The following is a 27,526-nucleotide window of genomic DNA, read 5'->3' on the forward strand; positions in this document are numbered from 1 at the left end:
TTAGTATCTCCCCCATCTCCTGTAGCTCCACACATAGGTGCCTTGCTGACCATGGAGGGACCCTATTCTCTCCTTAGTTATCCCTTTGTCCTTAATGTTTTTACAAAACCCCTTTGGATTCTCCTCAACCATATCCAAAGCTATTTCATGTCCCCTTTTTGCCCTCCAGATTTCCTACTTAGGTGTAGTCTTACTGCCATTATACTCTTCTACAAATTCACTTGATCCTTGTTTAATCCCTGACATATGCTTCCTGCATATTCTTGACCAAAACCTGAATTTCTCTCATCCAGTATTCCCTACACCTACCAGCCTAGCCCTTCAACCTACCAGGAACATACTATCTCATTTTTGAAGGCTTCCCATTTTCCAGCCATCCCTTTATCTGCAAACATCCACCACCACCCCCATCAACTTTTGAAAGTTCTTGCCTAATATCAAAATTTACCTTCCTCCAATTTAGAACTTCAACTTTTAGATTCAGTCTATCCTTTTCCATCACCATTTTAAAACTAATAGAATAATGGTCGCTGGTCCCAAAATGCTCCCCCTCAGTCACCTGCCTGGCCTTATTTCCCAAGAGTAGGTCAAGTTTTGCACCTTATCTAGTAGGTACATCCACATTCTGAATCAGAAAATTTTTTTGTATACACTTAACAAATTGCTCTATCCATTTAAACCCTTAACACGATGGCAGTCCACAGATCAGGCAGCATCCGAGGAGAAGGAAAATCGATGTTTTGGGCAAAAGCCCTTAATCAGGAATTCCTGAAGGGCTTTTGTCCGAAATGTCAATTTTCCTGCTCCTCCGATGCTGCCTGACCTATAGTGCTTTTCCAGCACCACTCTAATCTTTACTATAATCTCCAGCATCTGCAGTACCCCATTCTGCCCAGACCATGTTTGGAAAGTTAAAATCCCCTACCATTACCACTCTAGTATTCTTACAGATGACAGAGATCTCCTTACAAATTTGATTCTCAATTTCGTGCTGATTATTGGGATTGTATTATAGAGCCCCAACAAGGTGATCATCCCTTTCTTATTTCTTAGTTCCACCCAAATACCTTCGCTGGATGTATTCCCAGGAATATCCTCCCTAAGTACAGTTGTAATGTCGTCCCTAATCAAAAAAACCACTCAACCCTCCCCTCTTGCTCCCCTTTCTATCCTCATAAAGCATTCGTATCCTGGAACATTAAACTTCCAGTCCTGTCCATCCCTGAGTATCATGTTCCCAATCATGCACAGAATACATCTGCCTTTTATGTTAGGCCTCTTAAATTTAAATGCATTTATTTCAATGTATCAGTCCTACCTCACTCTCTGCAGTGTTCCTGCCTTCCCTGACTATTTGACTTATTCCCTTTCCTAACTGCACCAGACTGACCTCTTTCCTCACTATCTCCCTGGGTCCCACACCCTTCACACACCTCCCCACCCTGCCCACTTTGCTACTACAAATCCTCCCCAGCAGCTCAAGCAAATCTCCCCAAAGCAAAATCTCCCTGTCTGAATGGTCTCCTTTCAGTTCAGTGCAACCCGTCCTTCTTATGCAGGTCAATTCTGCCTCAGAGGAGATTCCAATGATCCAAAAATGTGAATCTTCCATCGCTGCAGCAGCTCCTCAGTCGCACATTCATCTGCTCTATCCTCCTATTGCTACCACCACTACTAACTCGTGGCATCAGGAGTAATCCAGATAATACTACCCTCAAAAACGTACTCGTTAATTTCCTGCCCAACGTCCAATATTCTCTCCCCTCTCGTCATTTTATTTTCTTATGTTGTTAGTTCGAATATGTACAACAACCTCCTGCTTCTCCCTCTCTCCATTGAAAATATTCTGCACCCTCTCAGAGATATCCTTCATCCTGGCTCCAGAGGGGTAACACACCATTCTGATATCTTGCTGCCAACTGCAGAAACATCTGACTCTGCCTCTGACTAGAGAATCCCCTACCACAGATGATCACTTGGAACCTGGTGTACCAATCTCAGTACCAGAAACCTGGCTGTCAATGCTACATCCCCTCGAGTGTCCATCAGCCCCAACATTTTCCAAAACAGCGTACTGGCTTGAGACGGGAATAGCCACAGGACCCATTCCCCATCTCAGTCGAAGCAAAATGCTCGGAGACATAGTATGGTTTTACCTACTTTATCTTTATTCCAGGCCCGGGAGGGAGGGAGAACAATCACCAATGTGCACAAAGACATGAGTTCTCTGTCTTCTCTCTCAAACAGCAGTTTCTTAATGAATTATATAGTCATTTTACAGGGAAGAGGATCCAGATAAGGCAACATGCGTTTTGATTGGGTGACCATTACAATCAGCGAGTGTCAATAGACTTTATGCCATTTGTTGTTACACAATGAATGTTCTTAACATTAACTGCCTTCACATCATGAATACTTTTCACCTTGTTAAACTGACCTTACACACTGAATGCTTCCAATACTGTTAAACGGCTCTAATGAATGCTTTTTCACCTTGTTAACCTATTACCCTTGCCTCCAGCACCCCATTGTTAATTGCAGGTTCTTATCTGATCTGAATAAAGCTCAGCTGAATCTCATTTCACAAAATTCAACTTAACTCTTCCCTACCTGTTTATACCCTATACACATTCTCAACATGAGACTCCTGCACTACCTGCATCCCTCGCCTACCTTTCATGGAGGTCACCCATCCACTTGATTGTATCTTGGGTTTATCTCCCTACCTGCAACGACCATCCATCACACCCCCTAACTCCTGTAAATTCCTCAATGCCTCTTATTGCCACTCCTCCTGATCCATGTGATCCAATCAAATTCACAACTAAACACATAGCCAACACACCTGCAGACAATTATAACATGGAAACTCTCCCTAACATCCCACATCCGATAGGAAATGCACACTCTACTGAAGGCCATCTTTGCACCTTAATCTACAGATCCAGAAGATAGCAATCTTACTGCTCTAGGCTAGCTTAATACTTATGCTTTTATATTTCTGAAGTTTAATCAAGAGACAGATCTCAATAAAAACATTGAATTAAAAAATAACCCAATTTACTCACTATTGCAGATTTACCAAAACAAAGTGAGGTTACACTTTAAAACTAGCCACATTACTGCTGCCCTGCTTGAACTCCACCACAGATTTTTCTCCAAGGTCAACTGCGAATTTTGCTGTTTGCTTATCTTTTATAGAACAAGCTCTTATGTCCAGACATACTTGAAACTAAACAACAAAAGTAGCAGCAGTGCAGATTCACTGCTGGGTCAGACAGCAGTGTAAGTCTCTTTTTCAGTTTGAATCACTTCCCATGTGGTCACTACCTTTGTCCTCCTTTTACCTTTTTAAAATTGCCATTGTTTTGATTTTCTTCCCCCCCCTCAAAGTTCCAAAACAATGCAACACCTTATAAAAGAGCAATTACTGCTCTTAGAGTTCAAGGAAATTAGCTCCAACACTGAAAGTACCTCAAAAAAAAGCTCTCACAGCCACAATTTTTTCCGTTCTCCATCTTGGATTACCCAGAATCCTTGTAAAGGAGGAATATTTCTGTACTGTTGTTGGATGCATGACTTGATTGAAAAGCAATTCAACTTTGAAACAGTTCATGTTTTTATCAGAAGATTGCAGATTGATCACTTCTTATTCTACTGCAGTGCACAAAACTGCAGGTGACCAACATGATATGACAGATAAGATTCCCTGCAGTGTATAAACAGGCCCTTTGGCCCAACCAGTCCACACCAACCCTCTAATGAGTAACCCACTCATTTCCCTCTGACTAATGCACCTAACACTATGGGCAATTTAGCATGACCAATTCACCTGACCTGCACACCTTTGAACTGTGGGAGGAAACCGGCTCACCCGGAGGAAACCCATGCAGACACTGGGAGAATGTGCAAACTCCACACAGACAGTGGCCTAAGGCTGGAATTGAACCCGGGTTCCTGGCACTGTAAGGCAGCAGTGCTAACCACTAAGCCACCGTGCTGCCCAAAAATATGTAGATATATTTTTTGTGGACATTCAGGAGATAACTAAGTTAATGACTATTTTAGTTAGATTTTTTTCACAGAAACCCAAGATTCTTCAGATCTGTAGACTTAATAATTAAAGTTTTTTTTAAAAAAAGTATTAAATAAGCAAACTGGTGACATCTAGTGGCTGAAACGAGCCTGTCCATCAATATTTGCTCACAGATTAGATTAATAATAATAATAATAATAATAAATTAGTTTAGAGAATTAAATTAAATTCTGAAAAAGAGCAAAATTAACCACTTAAAAAGATAGGATTATGATGTTTGATGTGCCACTTCATTTGAATCACAGTAACCCTATTAATTTGATGACATCGAATTAAAGGAACAAGAATGCAATTATTCAACATGGACTAAGTGAAAGACTCAAATTTATTGTTACAATTCATGAAAAGCTTATCCAAATACAAAACAATAATCATCTGAATCTAACTCAACTAGTGTATTTGGTCAAGTGAACCAGTCTTTTGTCATAAATATGTCCAAGTGGATTTCTAACAGGTTGTATGTTACTCTGAAGTAAGGGGAAGAGGAGAGAGTAGTTGTTAAATTCTTACATAGTTGGATATCAAATTGAAACACTGCAAATAAAACAGTGACTATCAATCAAATAAAGTCCAAGTACAACTAGTACAGTGGTGTTCTCTTTCAGTAAGAACACAAAGAATTCTAGCAAAATTTATAAAATTCATCACCATTGCTAGGGTAAAATTGATGTACAAATTATTCCAATATGAAAACTTAATGGAAGCATCTCAATTTATTTTATAACTTACCTACATTAGGGAAATAAGTTGGTTAAAAATCCATTGTAGGATGTCCTGATAATCAAGACAACAATGGACAGCCCATTCTACACTAGTCTTCAGCCAGGACACAGTAAAAGTTTCAAAATTCATTCGAGATATTCCAACAGTTTTCTGTTCTCTCTACCTAGTTTGGCCATCAAATCAGAATACATGGCTTATTATCCATTTAACTACACATCAGGATAAGCCTTACAAGTATAATTTCCTTCAACGGAAATTTATTTTCGTCCAAAAAAAATTTAGTCAGACTACAGCTTATTACTGTCAAGAGAACATTCAATTTTTATAAACCCAAAAGTCTTAAATTAGTCCTTAAATATATTGAGGCATTGATGTTACAAATTGCTTGTAAATGTCATCACTTGTCACACAAACCTTCAATGTCTTTGGAAATTGAAGTTCTCGTTTACAATTAACTTTTCTCTTGTCCGCAATAAACTTTAGCATAATGATTGTTTTCCGTGGATTTCATTGGAACAAATGCCTGAATAGAGAAGGTTTAACACTTCACCACTCCTCCATCATTCCCTCTTATTTAACTTGCAAGTGGTGCTTCCAAGTATCTTCAGCTCTTTTGTTGAAGTGGTGAATGTTACAGGGTTGAAAGTTCTTTTGGAGGAGGCTTGGTATATTGCTATAGTGCAACTTGTGGATGGTACAAGTTACTGATCCTCATCATTGATGCTGAACAAAATGAACATTTGAAGTAGTAGCTGGAAGCCAGTCAGGCAGCCTGCATTGCCCTGGTTGGTAGCAGCTTGAGTGTTGTTGGAACATCACTCTTCCAGGCATATAGAGAGTATTTCATCACATTCCTGACTGCCTTGTGGATTGTGGACAGAATTTGGGAAGCAGGTGAGTTAGTTGCCACAGAATTCCTAGACCAAAATAGAAACACACACAGACACCTAAGCAGTGATAACTCCTAGAATATTAATAGTGAGGACATTCAATGATGGCAATGCCATTGTATATCAAAGTGTGATGGTTAGGTTCTCTCTTGTTGGAGATAGTCATTGCCTGTAATTATGAATATTACAGGTCACTTACCAGCCTAAGTCTGAATATCATGCAGCCCCTGTTGCATTTGGATGTGGACTACTTCAGCCTCTAAGGAGTTGTAAAGGGTGTTGGACATTACGCAATCAGCAAATATCTGCATTTCTGATTTTATGGAGTGGAGGTCTCGGATAGATTATATGAAAATAGTTGGGCTTCGGATGCTACCCTGAAAACCTTCTGCAGTGATATCCTGTGGCTGAGATGAAGAATCAACAACAACATCTTCCGTAGTCCTAGTCCTAGATATTCCCCCAGATTCCCATTGACTATAATCCAGCCCGATCTAAGATCTTAAAGTTCAACTGTAATGATTAATTACTCAGCATTGTACAGGAGACACATGGGCAACAAAAAAAAACAAAGTGATTAGTGCGCACGCAGGACCAGGATGTGCTTTGAAGAATAGGTTGAAAACAACTTCCATTTAAATATGTCATCCTCTGCGTGACTACCAGACTTCTCAAACAGAGTCATCATATCACAGAGTCAGAGATGTACAGCATGGCAACAGATTCGGTCCAACTCGTCCATGCTGACCAGATATCCCAACCCAATCTAGTCCCACCTACCAGCACCTGGCCCATTTCCCTCCAAACCCTTCCTATTCATATACCCATCCAAATGCCTTTTAAATGTTGCAATTGTACTAGCCTCCATCACTTCCTCTGGCACCTCATTCCATACATGTACCGCCCTCTGTGATAAGTTGCCCCTTAGGTCTCTTTTATATCTTTCCCCTCTCACCCGAAAACTATGCCCTCTAGCTCTGGACTCCCCTACCTCAGAGAAAAGACTTTGTCTGTTTATTCTATCCCTGCCCCTCATAATTTTAGAAATCTCTATAAGGTCACCCCTCAGCCTCTGATGCTCCAGGGAAAAAAGCCACAGGATGTTCAGCCACTCCCTATAGCTCAAATCCTCCAACCCTGGCAACATCCTTGTAAATCTTTTCTGAACCCTTTCAAGTTTCATAACATCCTTCTGATAGGAAGGAGACCAGAATTGCACAGAATATTCCAACAGTGGCCCAACCAATGTCCAACTGTACAGCTACAACATGACCTCCCAACTCCTGTACTCAATACTCTGACCCATAAAAGAAAGCATACCAAACGCCTTCTTCAGTATTCTATCTACCTGCGACTCCACTTTCAAGGAGCTTGAACCTGCACTCCAAGGTCTCTTTGTTCAGCAACACTCCCTAGGACCTTACCATTAAGTGTATAAGTCCTGCTAAGATTTGTTTTCCCAAAACGCAGCACCTCGCATTTATCTGAATTAAACTCCATCTGCCATTTCTCAGCCCATTGGCCGATCTGATCAAGATCCTGTTGTAATCTGAGGTAACCTTCCTGGCTGTCCACTACACCTCCAATTTTGGTGTCATCTGCAAACTTACTAACTGTACCTCTTATACTCGCATCCAAATCATTTATGTAAATGACAAAGAAAATAGGAGACCCAGCACAGATCCTTGTAGCACTCCACTGGTCACAGGTCTCCAGTCTGAAAAACAACCCTCCACCATCACCGTCTGTCTTCTACCTTTGAACCAGTTCTGTATCCAAACAGCTAGTTCTCCCTGTAGTTCATGAGATCTAACCTTGCTAACCAGTCTACCAAGGGGAACCTTGTCGAATGCCTTTCTGAAGTCCATACAGATCATATCTACTGCTCTGCCCTCATCAATCCTCTTTGTTACTTCTTCAAAAAAATTCAATCAAGTTTGTGAGACATCATTTCCCACGCACAAAGCCATGCTGACTAACCCTAATAAGTCCTTGCATTTCCAAATACATGTACATCCTGTCCCTCAGAATTCCCTCCAACAACTTGCCCACCACCGACATCAGGCTCACTGGTCTATAGCTAGAGAAGTGATTGCTGGGCCCCTTGCTGAGATATCCGTATCATCGAAAGCCACAGGTGGGGTGCTGGAACATTGGAGGCTGGCTAACGTGGTCCCACTATTTAACAAAAGGTGGTAATGAAAAGCCAGGGAACTATAGAGCGGTCAGTCTGACATCGGTGGTGGACAAGTTAGAACATAGAACTATACAGCGCAGAACAAGCCCTTCGGCCCTCGATGTTGTGCCAACCTGTGAACTATTCTCAGTTGTCCCCCTACACTATCCCATCATCATCCATGTGCTTATCCAAGGATTATTTAAATCTCCCTAATGTGGCTGAGTTGACTACATTAGCAGGTAGGGCATTCCATGCTCTTACCACTCTGTGTAAAGAACATGCCTCTGATGTCTGTCTTAAATCTATCACCCCCTCAATTTGTAGTTATGCCCCCTCGTACAAGCGGACGTCATCATCCTCGGAAAAAGACTTTCACTGTCTAATCCTCTGATCATCTTGTATGTCTCTATCAAATCCCCTCTTAGCCTTCTTCTCTCCAATGAGAACAGACCCAAGTCTCTCAGCCTTTCCCCAGAAGACCTTCCCTCCAGACCAGGCAACATCCTGGTAAATCTCCTCTGCACCTTTTCCAATGCTTCTACATCCTTCTCGAAATATGGCGACCAGAACTGTACACAATATTCCAAATGTGGCCGCACTAGCGTTTTGTATAGTTGCAGCATGATATTGTGGCTCCGGAATGCAATCCCTCTATGAATTAAACCTAACACACTGTATGCCTTCTTAACAGCACTGTCAACCTGGATGGCAATTTTCAGGGATCGATGTACATGGACTCCAAGATCCCTCTGCACATCCACACTACCAAGAATCTTTCCATTGACCCAGTACTCTGCCTTCCTGTTATTCTTCCCAAAGTGCATCACTTCACATTTAGCTGCATTGAACTTCATTTGCCACATCTCAGCCCAATTCTACAGTTTATCTAAGTCCCCCTGCAACCTGTAACATTCTTCCAAACTGTCCACTACTCCACCAACTTTAGTGTCGTCTGCAAATTTACTAATCCATCCACTTATGCCTGCGTCTAATTCATTTATGAAAATGACAAACAGTAGCAGTCCCAAAACAGATCCTTGTGGCACACCACTAGTAACCGGACTCCAGGCTGAATATTTTCCATCAACCACCACACGCTGCCTTCTTTCAGAAAGCCAGTTTCTAATCCAAACTACTAAATCACCCTCAATTCCATGCCTCTGCATTTTCTCCAACAGCCTACCATGTTGTTTGAGGAAATCCTTAGGAACAGGATTTACTCACATCTGGAAAGGCAAGGACTGATTAGTGATAGTCAACATGGCTTTGAGAGTGGGAAATCATGTCTCACTAATTTGATTAAGCTTTCTGAAGTAGTAACAAAGATGAGAGCAGAACGGTGGATGCGATCTATATGGACTTCACTAAGGCGCTCAACAAGGTTTCTTGTGATCTAACCTTGCTACCTAGTCTCCCATATGAACTAGCCATGTCGATACAGAATAGACTCAAAAGGTAGAAGACAAAGGGTAGTGGTGGAGGGTTGCTTTTCAGACTGGAGGCCTGTGACCAGTGATATGTCACATTGGTTGGTGCTGGGTTCACTACTTTATCGTTTACATAAATGTTTTGGATTTGAACATCAGAAGTATAGTTAGCAAGTTTGCAGATGACATCAAAATTGGAAGTGTATTGGACAGTGAAGAACATTACCTCAGAGTACAACAAGATCTTGATAAGATAAGGTAAGGAATGGCCGATAAAGGTTAATTTAGGTAAATTTGAGGTGCTGCATTTTGGAAAGTCAAATCAGGGTAGGACTTGTACAGTTCATGACAAGGTCCTGGGGAGTGTTGCTAAACAAAAGATCTTGGAGTGCGGTTTCATAGTTCCTTGAAAGTGGAGTCACAGGTAGATGGGAGAGTGAAGGCAGCGTTTGGTATGCTTTCCTTTATTGGTCAGTGCATTGAGGATAGGAGTTGGGAGGTCATGTTGCAGCTGTACAGGACACTGTTAGGCCACTGTTGGAATACTGAGTGCAGTTCTGGTCTCCCTCCTGTAGGAAGGATATTGTGAAACCTGAAAGGGTTCAGAAATGATTTACAAGGATGTTGCCAGAGTTGGAGGGTTTAAGTAGGGAGGGCTGATTAGGCTTGGGCTGTTTTCCCTGAATCAGAGGCTGAGGGATGACCTTATAGACGTTAATAAAATCATGAGGGGCATAGATAGAGTAAACAGACAAGGTATTTTCCCTGAGGTGGAGGAATTATCCAGAACTAGAGGACATTGGTTTAAAGTGAGAGAGGCAAGATTTAAAAGGGACCGAAGGGGCAACGTTTTCACGCAGAGGCTGATGCCTGCATGAAATGAGCTGCCAAAAGGAAGTGAGGGAGGGTGGTACAATTACAACATTTAAAAGGCATCTGGATGGGTATAGGAATAAGAAAGGTTTAGAGGGGTATGGACCATGTGCTGGAAAATGGGACTAGATTAATTTAGGATATCATGGTTGGTATGGACAAGTTGGACTGAAAGGTGTGTTTCTGAGCTGTATATTTCTGACTATGATATGCCAAGGAATTAAAAGATGCAAAACTGACTCCTGGTTAAAAAGGTTTCTATATAAAAGTGTGTATACTCACAAAGTTAACAAAAATGTAAGAACTGGAGGGAATTCTTTCATGGGATGTGGGCATTGCTTGCAAGGCCAGCATGTGTCCCGAACTGCTATCCAAGACAGTGGCTTACTTGGTGATTAACCATACTGTCCTGAGTCTTGTGTCACATATAGGGGTGGAAATGTGTTGCTGGAAAAGCGCAGCAGGTCAGGCAGCATCCAGGGAACAGGAGAATCGACGTTTCGGGCATAAGCCCTTCTTCAGGAATGGGGAAAGTTTGTCCAGCAGGCTAAGATAAAAGGTAGGGAGGAGGGACTTGGGGGAGGGGCGTCGGAAATGTGATAGGTGGAAAGAGGTCAAGGTGAGGGTGATAGGTCAGACTGGGGTGGGGGCGGAGAGGTCGGGAAGAAGATCTCAGGTTAGGAAGGCGGTGCTGAATTTGATGGATTTGACTGAGACAGGGTGGGGGGAGGGGAAATGAGGAAACTGGTGAAATCTGAGTTCATCCCTTGTGGTTGGAGGGTTCCTAGCCGGAAGATGAGGCGTTCTTCCTCCAACCGTCGTTTTGTTGTGGTCTGACGATGGAGGAGTCCAAAGACCTGCATATCTACAAACCAACCGACTCCCACAGCTACCTGGACTACACCTCCTCCCATCCTGCCCCCTGTAAAAACGCATCCCATTCTCCCAATTCCTTCGACTCCGCCGCATCTGCTCCCAGGAGGACCAGTTCCAAAAACGCACAACCCAGATGGCCTCCTTCTTCAAGGACCGCAATTTCCCCCCGACGTGGTCGACGATGCCCTCCACCGCATCTCTTCCACTTCCCGCTCCTCCGCCCTTGAACCCCGCCCCTCCAACCGCCACCAGGACAGAACCCCACTGGTCCTCACCTACCACCCCACCAATCTCCATGTACAGCGCATCATCCGCCGTCATTTCCGCTACCTCCAAACGGACCCCACCACCAAGGATATATTTCCCTCCCCTCCCCTATCAGCATTCCGTAAAGACCACTCCCTCCGTGACTCCCTCGTCAGATCCACACCCCCCCACCAACCCAACCTCCACTCCCGGCACCTACCCCTGCAACCGCAGGAGGTGCAAGACTTGCGCCCACACCTCCCCCCTCACCTCCCTCCAAGGCCCCAAAGGAAACTTCCATATCCGCCACAGATTCACCTGCACCTCCACACATATCATCTATTGCATCCTCTGCACCCGATGTGGCCTCCTCTATATTGGGGAGACAGGCCGGCTACTTGCGGAGCGTTTCAGAGAACACCTCTGGGACACCCGGACCAACCAACCCAACCACCCTGTAGCTCAACATTTCAATTCCCCCTCCCACTCCACCAAGGATATGCAGGTCTTTGGACTCCTCCATCGTCAAGACCACAACAAAACGACGGTTGGAGGAAGAACGCCTCATCTTCCGCCTAGGAACCCTCCAACCACAAGGGATGAACTCAGATTTCACCAGTTTCCTCATTTCCCCTCCCCCCACCCTGTCTCAGTCAAATCCATCAAATTCAGCACCGCCTTCCTAACCTGAGATCTTCTTCCCGACCTCTCCGCCCCCACCCCAGTCTGACCTATCACCCTCACCTTGACCTCTTTCCACCTATCACATTTCCGACGCCCCTCCCCCAAGTCCCTCCTCCCTACCTTTTATCTTAGCCTGCTGGACAAACTTTCCCCATTCCTGAAGAAGGGCTTATGCCCGAAACGTCGATTCTCCTGTTCCCTGGATGCTGCCTGACCTGCTGCGCTTTTCCAGCAACACATTTCCAGCTCTGATCTCCAGCATCTGCAGACCTCACTTTCTCCTGTCACATATAGGCCAAACCGAGGCAGGATAGCTGAATTCCTTCTCTAAAGTACGTTAGTGAACCAGATTTTTATTTTAAAGAAAACAAACAATGATAGTAGTCACAACCACGTTACTGAGACTAGTTTTATATCCCAGACATACCAATTGAATTGAACATTTCACTAGTTACCTTGATGGGATTTGAACCGCACAGTATTATCCTCGGCCTCCGAGACTGTTTGTCCAGTGACATTACCATGATCTTAATATGACATTACAGTCTCCCCACATAAAGAATACAGGCAATATTTTGAAGGCAGCCAGGTGTTAGAATGTTTAAACATATCACAGGCAGCGTTCAAAGGAGTAGAATGGCAGCAAAAGGTGGGGTTGTGAGTGAGAAGAGTAGGGGCAGCAAAGCTGATCACACATCAATTTAAGTGTATTGTGTCTTGAAATTAAATGCTTTTCTTAAATGCTATGATTTTATATTTAAACACAGCAGTAATTATTCAACGGTATTGTTGAATTCTTCTAATTCTGCTTGTGAGAGTCTAAATATCCCACATGTTATCATGAATAGCACTCATTCACTTTGACCCTATCTGGATACTCAGCATATCTGCCTTGCATTGTCCTGCCTTGCCTTGCCTCCTCAGCCAGATTGGAGGGTCATATTACAAAGAAGGAATCTCATCATTGTTGCTGTTAGCAGGCCATCGTCAAGTCAAGAGGATGGTCTTTACTCATGGGTCTTGAGTAAGTCAAGGGCAGCCTTTGATATCTGGGTTTGGCAACTGTCAGTGAGGCACCTGGATTGGTCAGAGTAAAGGCGCTCTCCACTTAAGGGACAAGGAGCAGAATGTTGGGTAGCCCACCAACCGTCCTGAATCTTTGTGCCTGATTGAGGGTTGCTTTTCTCCTGGAATGAGGCACCAAACAGATATTAAAATATATGCAAATGAGTAGCACAGCTGTATTAGTGGGGTAGTATCTCAAGCAGGTTGAGTAGGCAGAGCAGAGGGCATGTAGGGTTAGTGGTGTCAAGGGTTTGAGTGGGTGACAGTAAGTGATGGAAGATAATGCAGACATTATTGACAGTGGCACAAAAGCCTTGGTGGGAGGTGGATATAGTAACAGAGATACAAAAAGAGTATGAAGTATCAGTGAGAAGAGGAGATAATTACATTGGTGGAGTGGAGAAGGTCGTTGACCTTCATCCTACACTGTATGGCATTGCTCCTTGGAGACTACCTTGGACCACCTGGTTGGGATGGTGTTGAGATGTGATTTGTATTGCAGATTTTGGGGAGGGAGCTATTGCCTCAGCACCATGCCATGCAACAGGACCTCCGGGCCTCTCCCTGCACTGTAAGATGCAGATTTTCTTCAATTTGCCACGTCCAGGACAAATATCAGGAATGATGCCCGATAGCCCCAGCCTGACATTACTTCTCAAAACCTAAAATGGGTTTTTAAAGATGGCGCAGAAGCAACAGGTGCTAGTCCTTTGATGGATATTCACTAAAATGACAAGGTGCTATGGGAACAGTGCATGCTAATTTGCACAAAAATTTAACACGAGGGATGCCAGAGGGATGGGATAGGTAGCATAGAACACTGTAGTGCAGTATAGGCCTTTCAGCCCTTGATGCTGCGCTGACCCGTGGAACCAATCTGAAGCCCACCTAACCTACACTCTTCCATTACCATCCATATCTATCCAATGACCTTTTACATGCCCTTAAAGTTGGCGAGTCTACTACTGTTGCAGGCAGGGCATTCCAACCCTTTCTACTACTGAGTAAAGAAACTACCTCAAACATCTGTCCTATATCTACCATCTTTCAATTTAAAGCTATGTCCCCTTGTGCTAGCCATCACCATCCGAGAAAAAAGGCTCTCACCGTCCACCCTATCTAACCCTCTGATCATCTTGTTTGTCTCTATTAAGTCACCTCTCAATCTTCTTCTCTCTAACGAAAACAGCCTCAAGTCCCTCAGCCTTTCCTCATAAAACCTTCTCTCCATACCAGGCAGCATCCTAGTAAATCTCCTCTGAACCCTTTCCAAAGCTTTCATGTCCTTCCTACAATGCGGTGAGCAAAACTGTATGCAATACTCCAAGTGTGGATGCACCAGAGTTTTGTGCAGCTGCAACTTGACCTCATGGTGCCGAAACACAATCCCTCTACCAGTAAAACCTAATACATTGTGCAGCTTGACGGAAGTGGGTACTGCAAATACTGGAGATTAGAGTCAAGATTAGAGTGGTGCTAGAAAGGCACAGCAGGTCAGTCAGCTTTTGAGGAGCAGAAAAAAATCAACATTTCGGGCAAAAGCCGTTCATCAGGAAAGCTCCTCGGATGCTGCCCGACCTGCTGTACTTTTCCTGCACCACTCTAATCTTGACACTGTACACTTGGCAACCCTATCAACCTGGTGGCAACTTTCAGGGATCTATGCACATGGACACAGATCTCTCTGCTCATTCACCAAGAATCTTACCATTAACCCAGAACTCTGCATTTATGTTACTCCTCAAGTGAATCAGCTCGCACTTTTCTGCATTAAAGTCCATTTGCCACCTCTCAGCCCAACTCTGCCGCTTATCTATGTCCCTCTGTAACCTCTAACATCCTTCCACACTGTCCATAACTCCATTGACCTTAGCGTCATTCACAAATTTACTAACCCATCCTTCTATGCCCTCATCCAGGTCATTTATAAAAATGATAAACAGCAGTGGCCCCAAAACAGATCCTTGCTGTACACCACTAATAACTGAACTCCAGGATTAACATTTCCTATCAACCACCACCCATGTCTTCTTACAACTGGCCAATTTCTGATCCAAACTGCTACATCACCCTCAATCCCATGCCTCCATTTTCTGCAATAGCCTACCATGGGGAACCTTATCAAATGCTTTACTGAAATCCATATACATTACATCAACCGCTCCACCCTCATTAGCCTGTTTGGTCACTTTCTCAAAGGACTCCAAGGTTGTGAGGTACAACCTACCCTTCACAAAACCGTGTTGACTATCCCTAATCAAATTATTCCTTTCTAGATGCTTATAAACCCTATCTCTAATATTCCTTTCCAAAACTTTACCTACAACCCAAGTAAGACTCACTGGTCCATAATTACTCTCTACTCCCCTTCTTGAACAAAGGGACAATATTTGCTACCTCCAATCTTCTGGCATTATTCCTGTACACAATGATGACAAAGCTCAAAGCCAAAGGCTCTGCAATCTCCTCCCTAGCTTCCCAGAGAATCCTAGGATAAATCCCATCCAGCCCAGGGGCTTACCTATTTTCACACTTTCCAGAATTGCTAACACCTCCTCGTGAACCTCAATTCCATCTAGACTAATAGCCTGTATCTCAATATTCTCCTCACCACCATTGTCTTTTTCTTATGCGAACACTGATGAAAAATATTCAGTTGCTAATGAAGCAAGCTTGGTAATGAAGAAGATGACTGACTGAGCCTCCTGGCATTCCCTCCAAAAGAAAAACTCAACTTGGACTTGGGCAACCCTGTGAAATTCAGCACTCTACGTTTGTGCTGCTGTGGTCACTACTGCTTCAGAAATACTTCAGTTTTTTTCCCCCCTTCTTTGTCTACATTATAGTAATCCTTACATTTGCTGTGAAACATTTTGGAACAATGATTAAATAAGTTGAAGAATATTCAATTCAGTATTTCTTTTCCTGTATCTTTTAATTTCTTTATTTTTTCTCAGTGATTTTCAAGTTAAGTGCCAGTCGGGTATGGCAGTGAAAGAAGCCACTAATGAATGGGTGCAGATATTGTTCCAATATGGGAAGCGGGAGGGAAAATGCAGGCCCTCGGTGACTCCTTTCCCAATCCAAATTTCAGTTATTCACATTTCCTTCCCTCATCTCTGTTTGCTAAGGTCTTTTTCCTGGGGTGGTTGTGGGAAAGAGTCCAGAACTCGAGGGCATAGGTTTAGGGCAAGAGGGAAAAGATTTTTTAAAAAAAGGACCCAAGGGGCAACGTTTTCCACATAAAGGGTGGTGCATGTATGCAATGTGCTGCTAGAGGAAGTGGAGGAGGGTGGTACAATTACAACATTTAAAAGGCATCTGTATGTATTTGTGAATATGAAGGGTTTAGAAGGATATGAGCCAAGTGCTGGCAAATGGGACTAGGTTAATTTAAGATATCTGGTTGGCCTGGATGAGTTAGACCAGAGGGTCTATTTCCATGCTGTACATCGGTTGACTCAATGATTGTGACTCTGACTCGGCTGTTAGAGGTAGGAGGGTATTCATTTCAAACATAAAGAACAGTTAAGCCGGTGTGCAGTGTAAATGTGCACTTTAGTTACCATGCAATAGAACATCTTGATTCCAATTCTAACTGACTACTTCCCCTTTTAGGCCATCTGCTCAATCCTTATACCATTCACACCTATCAGTCTTTCTTGCTTGCACTTTGCTTAACTCTACTTTCATTCCCTTCGATTCCCCCAGTCAGTTTACAAGAGCCCAGATTTTCCTTTACGAAGCTTTCCTATCTACTTACCTTGCTTTTCAATTCTCTCAAAGCTGCTTTCCTTTCAAAGTTCAAATTATAGAAAAAAAGTGGCTAGCCCTCCTTGCTCACTAACAACAGCAAGATATGCAATGACATTCCATCACATATCACAGAATTTACTGTGTCCGAGATGAAAGATACCAAAGTTCTTTTTCACTCCCAAGAAAAGTACATTAATAAAAGATGGTCTCAAGCCTCAGCTGTAGAAGTAATTTTTTAAAAACTTTAAAATGCACCAATTTGAGTTATTTAAAACTCTTTTATATTTCCAACATGAGTAGGTGGCACTAGCACCTATTTGATACAATTTATTCAAAAGTTTAGTTTCAGTTCAGAGAAAATTATGGAACAGAGTGCAAAAACTGAAAGGCATAAAAGAAACAAACAAACAATCTGCAGTGAATAAGTGACCACCACTTGTGAATATTAAAACCCAAAAGTTGTACCAACAAAGATATAAATAAGGATTTTAATGGTTTCCAAAGTTGAATTAACGAGACATCTGCATAAATGAGCCTTTATTACAAAGGGTGTCAAACAAACTTTGTGCCGTGTAGTTGAACTCCAAAGAAGCTAAAGAATACTAAATGTCGACATGAAATAAGGCCACAAAATTGCACAAAGAATAAGTGCTAACTAAATAAAATCATTCTTTTCCCCTGATTCTGCTACAGTAGCTTGAACTGAAATAATTGTTTTTTAATTCTGACAACTTAACATGAGGGCTAATAATTGAGAAATAAATCTGACAAAATTACATTTAACTTTTTTTGAAAACGAATGTTTTATTTATTATCACATATATCTTGGGAGATAGTAGAAAGTGTTCTGCCGCCACAATCTGGTGTCAATTTGGAGGTACAAGAAGAATAAAAGAAAGTACTTTAATGGAGTTCATTTTTACGTGCCAGGGGTCTAAAACACAGCTCTTGGACTTTTGCAGGGCCTCTGCTCCAGACCTACTGCAGCCAGGAGTCCCTGCACTGCCACCACTGCAGCCAATGCCCCATGTCACCTGCAGTAAAAGAATCTTCCAACCAATTTATAATGGGGAAAAAAAACTGTAATGATTCAATTTGCATGACACAAAGAGGCAAGAAACTGCTAACAATGGAAATCTGAATTAAAAACAGAAAACGCACATTTCTATCAGCATGTACGAGGAGATTTATGCCCAAAACATTAATCTTTCTCAAGATGCTGGAAAACATCCAAGTTCTTTTATGGGATTAAATAGAACAATCTGCTGCATACCTCTTCTGCTTTTAGTACATTCAATGATGTTATGAAGATTATGACTTTTCTGAAACAGATTGTATTTCTACCCAAATTTGCAAATTTTCAGGAAAAGGCTGTCAGTAGTAGCAACTTTTGTTCTTCTGTCATTTTCAACTGTGTGAATGCAGAACATCAAGTAAAATACATGGGTACAGTCTTTATGACTTGTAATTGAAGCTTTGTAAACATTTGCCAGCCAACTGGCTTCTTTGAGCTATATTATTCATTTGGACAGGTATTTTTAAAGTATAGTATTATACAAAATATATGCAACATAGAGGCAGAGTGATTGGCACTATTTCTAGATTTTGCTGAACCAAACCCCTTTATAATATTTATTATGCGGTGGAGCCATGATGTCGCTAAGACCCCAAGAATTACTTAAATTATGGCACAGGTAGAATATGGGAGACAGACAGCCTGGCACCCTTTTTTACAATGATCTGATGCCAATCTTTCATCGTGCACTAACAGACTTAGTACAAGCCTGTATTTGTAGATTTACTGTCTATGAACTATTAACCCATACTGCACCATAAGGTCTTACTGCTTTAATGTGCAACCGCTCCTTGGGCAAAGAACTTCTCTCAAAGTACTTGAATAAACCTCCCCTTACATGCCGATAGACATTGGCGTTTTCTTTTTTTAAAACTCAGATTTCTACTGTTAGTAGTTTCTTGCCTCTTTCTGTCATGCAAATTGAATAATTACCAGTTCATTTTTTTAATATTTTAAGTTTGCAATGTTGTATCTTCAACTGGTTGACAACAGTGCTTTTGTACTATTTTTCACCCATTGTGACACCAGTCTTCTGTATTTTGGCCTGGTTTCAAAACTGAACTAACTGTAATGGCGTCTCTTAACTGCAATTATGGCAGGTATCACTTCTACATTCTGGTTTATGCTCAACACAGCAACTGAGCTCTATACATTAGATATAAAGCACAAAATCAAGTGGTAGATGATGGTACAGTTACAGCATTTTAAAGACATTTGGACAGTCGCATGAATAGGAAAGCTTTAGAGGGACATGGGCCAAACACAGACAAAAGGGATTTGTTTAATTTGGGAAACCTGGTCAGTATGGAAAAGTTCAAAGGATCTGTTTCCATGCTGTATGACTCTGACTCCTGTACAAAGTCCGCTGGCCATAAATACTAACTTTTTTGCTTTCAGAATTGTTTTCTGCTCTTGCATGTTAGCTTTTAGTGACTTTGAAATGAAACACTTAGATTGCTTTGGCTGTCATTTTCTGGCCTCTCAAATCTTTAAAAAATATTACACTTCCACTTGTCTGGCCAAAGTAACCTCTTCCTTATCCGGATATTTCTTCTACTACGCTCCAGCCTACTCACTCAGATGCCCATTAATTTCTTCGCATCTTTCTCAAATTGTATTCCAACCAAGTTTTGAATTATGTGCAAGTTTGGAAACATTACAGTTGGCACCCACATCCAAATATTGATATAGATTTTGAACAGCCAGGGCCCAAGCACTGACCCTTGGGTATATTTATTTCTACTACTCTACTTTTTGCCTCAAACAATGCTGTTATGATCCCAATTGATAGTTATACTGGATATTTCAGATTCCAGAATGAAATCTGCTTTGATAGACCCATATTTTATTTTTGCAATTTGGTTCATGTTGAGTCACTGAATGTACATCAGCTGTCAATGTACTTTTTTTAAACAAGGGTAAAAAGCAAAGCTTTACATCTTATTATAAAGTATTCAAAAGAATGATTTACCCATTTCCTTTTTCAGCAATAACCTTAACAGGCCCTCAGCCCTAGTGAAGTGCTTTCTTTAAAACTTCATTCGAATTGGAGACTTTACTGACATTTTCTTTTTGCGACTTTCTGCACATTGATCAGATAAATTATTTTCATTACTGTCTCTCCCCGAGACCACTTCCTCTGGTATTTCATTCCACATATGAATCGCTGATAAAAAGGGCCTGAGGGACAAGTTTAAGTTCTTCTCCTCTCACCTTAAACATGTGCCCCCTAGTTTTGAACTCCCCCACCCTCCAGAAAAGATCTTTGCTATTCACCTTACCAATGCCTCTCATGATTCTATTAGTAAAGAAATCTTACTTCATTTGTACAGAACAGAGACTGCATCTGGAGTATTGTGAGTAGTTCTGGTTTCCCATGTCAAAAGGAGAATGTACTTGGTGGGGAAGCAGACAGTGTGCAATAGAAGTTTACCAAACTGTTTCCTCCAATAGTGGACTTTCTCTGTGGAAGGTATTGGGGAAACTGGGCCTATCTTCAAGAATTTAAAATGAGAGGCAACCTCCTAGAAAATGCCTAAGTTCCTGAAAGGGATAGACAAGAGATGCAGAAAAGATGTTTAATGACAGCGGGATCTTGAACAGAGGGACACAATATCAGAGTAAAAGTAAAGCCACCTGCAGGCCAAGATGATCAGCTTCTTCACTCAAAGGATGGTGAAACTTTGTGGGAGCACAGTCATTAACTAAGTTCAAGACAGATTTAGGGATTTCCAATACTTATGACAGAGTCATGAGATGTACGCATGGTAACAGACCCTTCAGTCAAAATCGTCCATGCTGACCAGATATTCTAACCCACTGGCCAGCACCCGGCCCATATCCCTCCAAATCCTTCCTATTCATATACCCATCCAGATGCCTTTTAAATGTTGCAATTGTACTAGCCTCCACCACTTCCTCTAGCAGCCCATTCTACACTCGCATGAAAAAGTTGCCCCTTAGATCCCTTTTATATCTTTCCCCTCTCACCCTAAACCTATGCCCTCTAGTTCTGGACTCCCCGATTCCAGGGAAAAGACCATGCCTATTTACCCTACCCTTGACCCTCATGATTTATAAACCTTTATGGAGGTCATCCCTCAGCCTCTGATGCTCTAAGGAAAACAGCCTTAGTCTATTCAACCTCTCCCGATAGCTCAAACCCTCCAACCCTGGCAACATCCTTGTAAATCTTTTCTGCACCCTTTCAAGTTTCACAACATCCTTTCTACAGGAGGGAGACCAGAATCACACATAATATTCCAAAAGTGGCCAAACTAACATCCTGTACAGATGCAACATGACCTCCCAACTCCTATACTCAATGCACTGACCAATAAAGGAAAGCATACCAAACACCTCCTTCACTATCCTATCTACCTGTGACTCCACTTTCAAGGAGCTAGGAGCCTGCACTCCAAGGTCTCTTTGTTTAGTAACTTTACCATTAAGTGTACAAGTCCTGCTAAGACTTGCTTTCCTAAAATGCAGCACCTCGCATTTGTCTAAAATTAAACTCCATCTGCCACTTCTCAGCCCATTGGCCCATCTAATCAAGATCCCATCATGGACTATAGCGTGGGAATATGGTGTTGACGAAGATCATCAACCATGATAGATAAATAATGGAAATTCTTTACATTGAAAATCTACTCAGCTCAGTGATCACACTTGCTTTGCATTCAGAAGGTTTAGGTTAAATCATTACTACAGCAACACATTGGCAAGACTGATACCTCAATACAGCTCTGTAGAATTGCTTGACTCAGATCCCAATGAATTAAATTGCTAACTCAGTCACAAAGATCAGTGTAGGATCTCTGATTTTGACTGACATTCTTTTTTCAAACAATGTCAGACAAATTGTTTGTTCTTTCACCCACGCACCTTTATCTTGCATTATCTTATGCACAAAAAAGGTTTTTGATTCACTCCAAGACAATGTTTCATACACTGTATGTAAAGCGATTTAGGGTGTGCCAATGACAAAAGGACTACTAAAATACAAATTTGTTTGCCCTTGTACTTCAGGTTTTGTAGAAAATATCAGTGGGATGAAAACTGTAATTGCAGTCTGTAATTGCATCTCTTCAATTGGAGTTCGCAGCTTTTAAAAGTTAGGTGATGCAAAATCAATGGCAACTAATTTTAAAATCAGGTTTCAAAGCTTGCAGTCTCATTCTTAAAAGTTTCAGACTCTCAGACAACATTGAAACATTTGTTATTCTGCTCAACATGATTCAAGAACATCAACTGCTGCTGAATCATGTCTGGTATTTCTCCCTCAACCTCCACCAGCAAAAAGTATTTTCAAATCTTTGTATACAAAAGTGATGCTGTGCTTGTTGTAATAAATTATACTTTTGAAATGCAAGTTAAGCCATAAAAAGAGGCTTAAAGGGTGAAGAATTTAAATCCTATTCCAGGATTTTAATACATCATTTCAATACTAGAACAGCACAGAATATTTCAAATGTTTCATCATTTGGAAACTAGGTTAAAACATGCCTATCCTTTTACTATTGTTTAAGTAGGGGTTGTTGTTAATAAAGCAGAAATACTCTCTGGTCAATGTCTGTACTTCAGAAGTACTTCATTGCCTCTAATTGGTTTGGTATACACTGCAGTCATGAAGAGTTCCATACAAATGGGAAATATTGCAAGTTTTCCCTTTGTTACACTGTCATATTACTAAGCATCACCTACTTAACCGTAAGTAGGTCAACAATAGCAAATACCTCCCTGAAGGATATTAATGATGCAGGTGAACATCTAAAATTTGAACAATTTTTTTCTGGTGCTATTGCAAATTCAGATTTATTGAGTTTAATTTTACAATTAGGACACCATAATCATTCATGCACCATGTCTTGTGATGCTATTCAAAGATGAGTGAGAGAATTCTAGCCAACGATTATAGCATGGCAAGCCTACACCAAAGCTTTAATTTGTGATTCATCTCAGGGTGGACTGTGAACCCTTGCTTGCGTACACTGCTATGTCCCGTTTACATGACTTAATGACCATACTATAAAACCCTATAAGCACTTTTAGGCCTGTCCTTCATGAAACACACAATATAAATACATGTTCTTTCTTCCCAATAATCAAAACATTTAGATTAGATTAGATTAGATTAGATTACTTTACTTTACAGTGTGGAAACAGGCCCTTCGGCCCAACAAGTCTACACCGACCTGCCGAAGCACAAACCACCCATACCCCTACATTTACCCCTTACCCAACACTACGGACAATTTAGTATGGCCAATTCATCTGACCTGCACATCTTTGGACTGTGGGAGGAAACCGGAGCACCCGGAGGAAACCCACGCAGACACGGGGAGAATGTGCAAACTCCACAGAGTCAGTCGCCTGAGGCGGGAATTGAACCCGGGTCTCTGGCACTGAGGCAGCAGTGCTAACCACTGTGCCACCCACTTGATGAAGGCTGTCACCTATTGAGGACTTCAGTGATGCCAGACCATCAGAGCTATATATACCAATCATATTTACAGATTGTTTTGTTCACTGTGGAACAATAGAAGAATGGTAAATCACCCTAAAACACAGTAGGCAACCTCTGCCAGAACAGCAGCCAGAAAGATCCAGGAGGAAAACTCTAACAATAGTGGAGGAATATCGGAACAGTTACAGGATAGATGGCTTTTGGCATGATACATCTGTACTGGGCCTCTGAAGGAACAACTTACTTCATGACACTCCCCTGCCTTTTCCCTTAGCCAAGTTTTTCCATTTCAAATATGGGATAAATATAGGCCAAGCGCAGACAGGTGGAATTAGTTTAGTTCAGTTTGGGATTGCGGTTGGTCGCATTGGACCGAAGTGTCTGTTTGTGTGCTGTATGACTATGATTCTGTAACTATCTTCAGAACATCCTAGGTAAGGTATTTCACAGCCACAGGATTAAAGTTTTTCTCATGTCACCAAATGTTGCTTTCACCAGTAACCTTAAATCTCTGCTGTTTCTCTCAATCTTTCCAATGGGAATAGTTTCTCATCTACACTGTAGACAGACTTTATGATTTTGAATATCTAATATGAAACCTCCTCTCCGAGAACATTTCTAATTTCTCCAGTTAATGTAACTGACATTCCTCACCCCCAGATCCATTCCCGTGAATCTTCTACACCCTATTCTCATGTCCTTAAAGTAAAGTGGATACAATCCCGTAATTGAGGGCAAACCGATATTTTATACAATTTAACATAACCTCCTGCTTTTGTACCCTGCCCTTATTGATAAACCTAAGATAGTACATATTTTCTCATCAACCTATTCATGTTATTTCAAAAATACACTTTATTCATAAAAATGTTTTATGTACATAGTCACCAGAGCACTTCAATTCTATACAGTCTTCACATGTGTAGATAAACAAACTCAAGGCATTTACTTATTCAAGACTATATTTACAACATCAGGTGGGTCCAATAACTGAACGGACCCACATTGTACTTTGGCAGAAAGACCTTACATGATGGTCTTTCCCCACTGTGCCTTGGCGGCAGCTGCCCCAAACTTTAATGCATCCCTCAGCATACAGTCCTGGACCTTGGAATGTGCCAGTCTGTAACACTCGGTCGAAGTCAGCTCCTTACTCTGGAAGACCAAGAGGTTTTGGGCAGACCAAGAAGAGTCTTTCACAGAGTGCATGGCCCTCCAGTTGTAGTTGATGTCTGTCTCGGTGTGTGTCCTGGCAAACACACCATAGAACAGAGTCCTGAGTCACAGATCTGCTCAGGATGAACATTGACAAAAACTCTCTCCAGACTTCCTCTGCAAAAGCACATTTCAGTACGTGTAAGACACACAGTCTCTTACACCCCCCACCAGCCACTTTGAGGGTAGGGTGCCGTGGCAGTGTCCAGGTGTACATGAAGAATCTGACAGTTAGCATTCTTAGATACCTCTTGAACATTGGCTTCCTGGCTCAGAGGTAAGGAGAAAGTGAGGTCTGCAGATGCTGGAGATCAGAGCTGAAAATGTGTTGCTGGAAAAGCGCAGCAGGTCAGGCAGCATCCAGGGAACAGGAGAATCGACGTTTCGGGCATAAGCCCTTCTTCAGAGGTAAGGACACTAGTAATGCACCACAAGTGCCCTTTAAGATGTTTTGGGCTTAATCAATGAACAACTTTCTCAACCTACTCTGTCACCTTCCATGATTTATGTACATAAACACAACATCATCCTGCTCCTACACCTCATTGAGAACTGTACTTATATCATCACTCTACACAGTTTTCCCAAAGTGAATTACATCATAATTCTTGCATTAAATTACAACTGCTGCATGCCTGCTATGAAGTTATAAATCATGACAAGATTAATGCAAAATCATGTAACTGATCATATGACTGACTTCAGTAATCAAAAGGACAATACAGTACAGGAACAGGCTCTTCAGCCCTCAAAGCCCACACTGAGGTATTTTTATTACAGCACCAGTTTAGACTGAGCATGAAATAGTTTTAGATTCTACACAAAATAGCTGCTTTTGCTAATCTAAGTTCAGATGGTAAATAAGAAAATTTGCATACAACCATATTCTAAGATATGATTCGGAGATGCCGGTGTTGGACTGGGGTGTACAAAGTTAAAAATCACACAACACCAGGTTATAGTCCAACAGGTTTAATTGGAAGCACACTATTCTAAGCTACTTTAGATCAGTACCTCAATGACCATTTAGTTTTAAGCACAAGATCAAGTCTACACCATTCATTGTCATTCTAAGATGTGTATCATCTGCACAATTTGCATTTGAGTTCTGTAGTCACACAGTCTGCATCATTAATGTATCAGGAAGATTATGAAATCCTAACAACCCATGCTGGAATTGCACTCTAAGTTTTTCTCTAGTTTTAAACAAACCATTCGCCATTAATACACCCTTTATTTGCCATGAAGCTAATTTTGCAGCCATAACGATACGCTCTCAAGCTATAAATGTGTTTACTTTGACGAGTAGCACATCATCAAAACCACTTTGGATTTTCAAGTACACGACATCGATATTGCCCTCGATCTTCTCTGTACCTCTTCAAAAATAAACTAAGTTAGTTAAACAAGACTGAGCCTTGAGAAATCCATGCTGGCTTTTAATTAGCGTACACTTATTCAGGTGATTAGTAATTTTGGCCAGCATTATTGTTTCTAAAAAGTTTCCTGTCACCATATTTAAATTGACTCGCCGAGAGTTGTAGCACTTGGGAATCACCCAAAATCAGAATCAGCATTCAATTCTTACACCACGATTCTTTCGTTTACCTTTTAGCTGCTTTATTCGTGTTAATTCCTCATCCGAAAATCCTGCCCAGCCAGCCATATTTCACACAAAATAAATAAACCCCTAACAGAAACACAGGCTACGATAAAAACCAAGGCCTACTCGCGATGAGCCGATAACACCACTAAAGCACCACGCATGCCCATAGATGACACGTGGCACCCGAGCTAGTGCGCTTGCGCAATACGGGCGCCACGTCCTGGAAACCGCCTCGAGTCGCAAGTATAGGCGGAGTTTCTGAGCGAATGTGGGGACAGCAGATGCCGGAGGTGAGGGTCGAGGTGCTGGAAAGGCACAGCATGTCGGGCAGCATCCGAGGACCGGGAGAATTGACGTTTCGGGCAAAAGCCCTTCGTCAAGGAGTTTCTGGGCGGCCAGTCCTGCACGTGACACCAGCTGGCAACTTGCAGCACGCGAGAGAGCCGTTGGTGGAGGTTTGGGTCACACCTGCGACCTTTGATAAACCGAACAGGGAGCTGGGAAAGCGATAGGCCACGACTGCACTGCAGTGTCAGAGTCTGGCCGACCAAACGATATGGTTAACAGTTTGAGGATCATGTAAGGCTGAAATAAATTGAATCAGAAAGTGCTGGAGAAGCTCTGATTTGGAGATGTTGGTGTTGGACTGAGGTGTACAAAGTGAAAAATCACACAATACCAGGTTATGATCCCACAGGTTTAATTGGAAACACTAGCTTTTGGAGCGCTGCTCCTCCATTGGGTGATTACCACCTAGAGTCATAGAGATGTACAGCATGGAAACACCCATTGGTCCAACCCGTCCATGCCAACCAGATATGCCAACCCAATCTAGTCCCACCTGTCAGCACCCAGACCATATTCCTCTAAACCCTTCCTATTCATATACCCATCCAAATGCCATCTAAATGTTGCAATTTGCCAGCCTCCACCACATCTTCTGGCAGCTCAATCCATACACGTACCACCCTCTGCGTGAAAAAGTTGCCCCTTAGGTCTCTTTTGTATCTTTCCCCCCCTCACCCTAAACCTATTCCCTCTAGTTCTGGACTACCCGACCCCAGGGAAAAGACTTTGTCTATTTATCCTATCCGTGCCCCTCATAATTTTGTAAACCTCTATAAGGTCACCCTCAGCCCCCGACACTCCAGGGAAAACAGCCACAGCCTGTTCAGCCTCTCCCTGTAGCTTAGACCGTCCAACCCTGGCAACATCCTTGTAAATTTTTTCTGAACTCTTTCAAGATTCACAACATCTTTCCGATAGGAAGGAGACCAGAATATTCCAACAGCTGCAACATGATCTCCCAACTTCTGTACTCAATACTCTGACCAATAAAGGAAAG

At 42.0% G+C, this 27,526-nt stretch overlaps 1 protein-coding gene across 2 annotated transcripts in view; it reads right to left on the reverse strand.

Annotated features, from left to right (window-relative positions):
• Positions 1 to 26,325, reverse strand: part of gorab (golgin, rab6-interacting) — a 52,374-nt gene extending 26,049 nt beyond the window's left edge. The window contains exon 1 of one of the 2 annotated variants that reach the window (XM_043699490.2): positions 26,184 to 26,325. In XM_043699490.2, coding sequence (XP_043555425.1) covers positions 26,184 to 26,241 — 58 coding nt within the window. In that variant the 5' untranslated portion in view covers positions 26,242 to 26,325. The remainder of the gene's footprint in view (positions 1 to 26,183) is intronic. The other variant, XM_043699495.2, reaches the window with a different exon arrangement.
• Positions 26,326 to 27,526: the final 1,201 nt, after the last annotated feature.

The sequence above is a fragment of the Chiloscyllium plagiosum genome, unplaced genomic scaffold (assembly GCF_037043375.1).
Source record: "Chiloscyllium plagiosum isolate Xiang-an unplaced genomic scaffold, Cpla_swu_hap1 HiC_scaffold_9, whole genome shotgun sequence".
NCBI classification, from domain to species: domain Eukaryota; kingdom Metazoa; phylum Chordata; class Chondrichthyes; order Orectolobiformes; family Hemiscylliidae; genus Chiloscyllium; species Chiloscyllium plagiosum.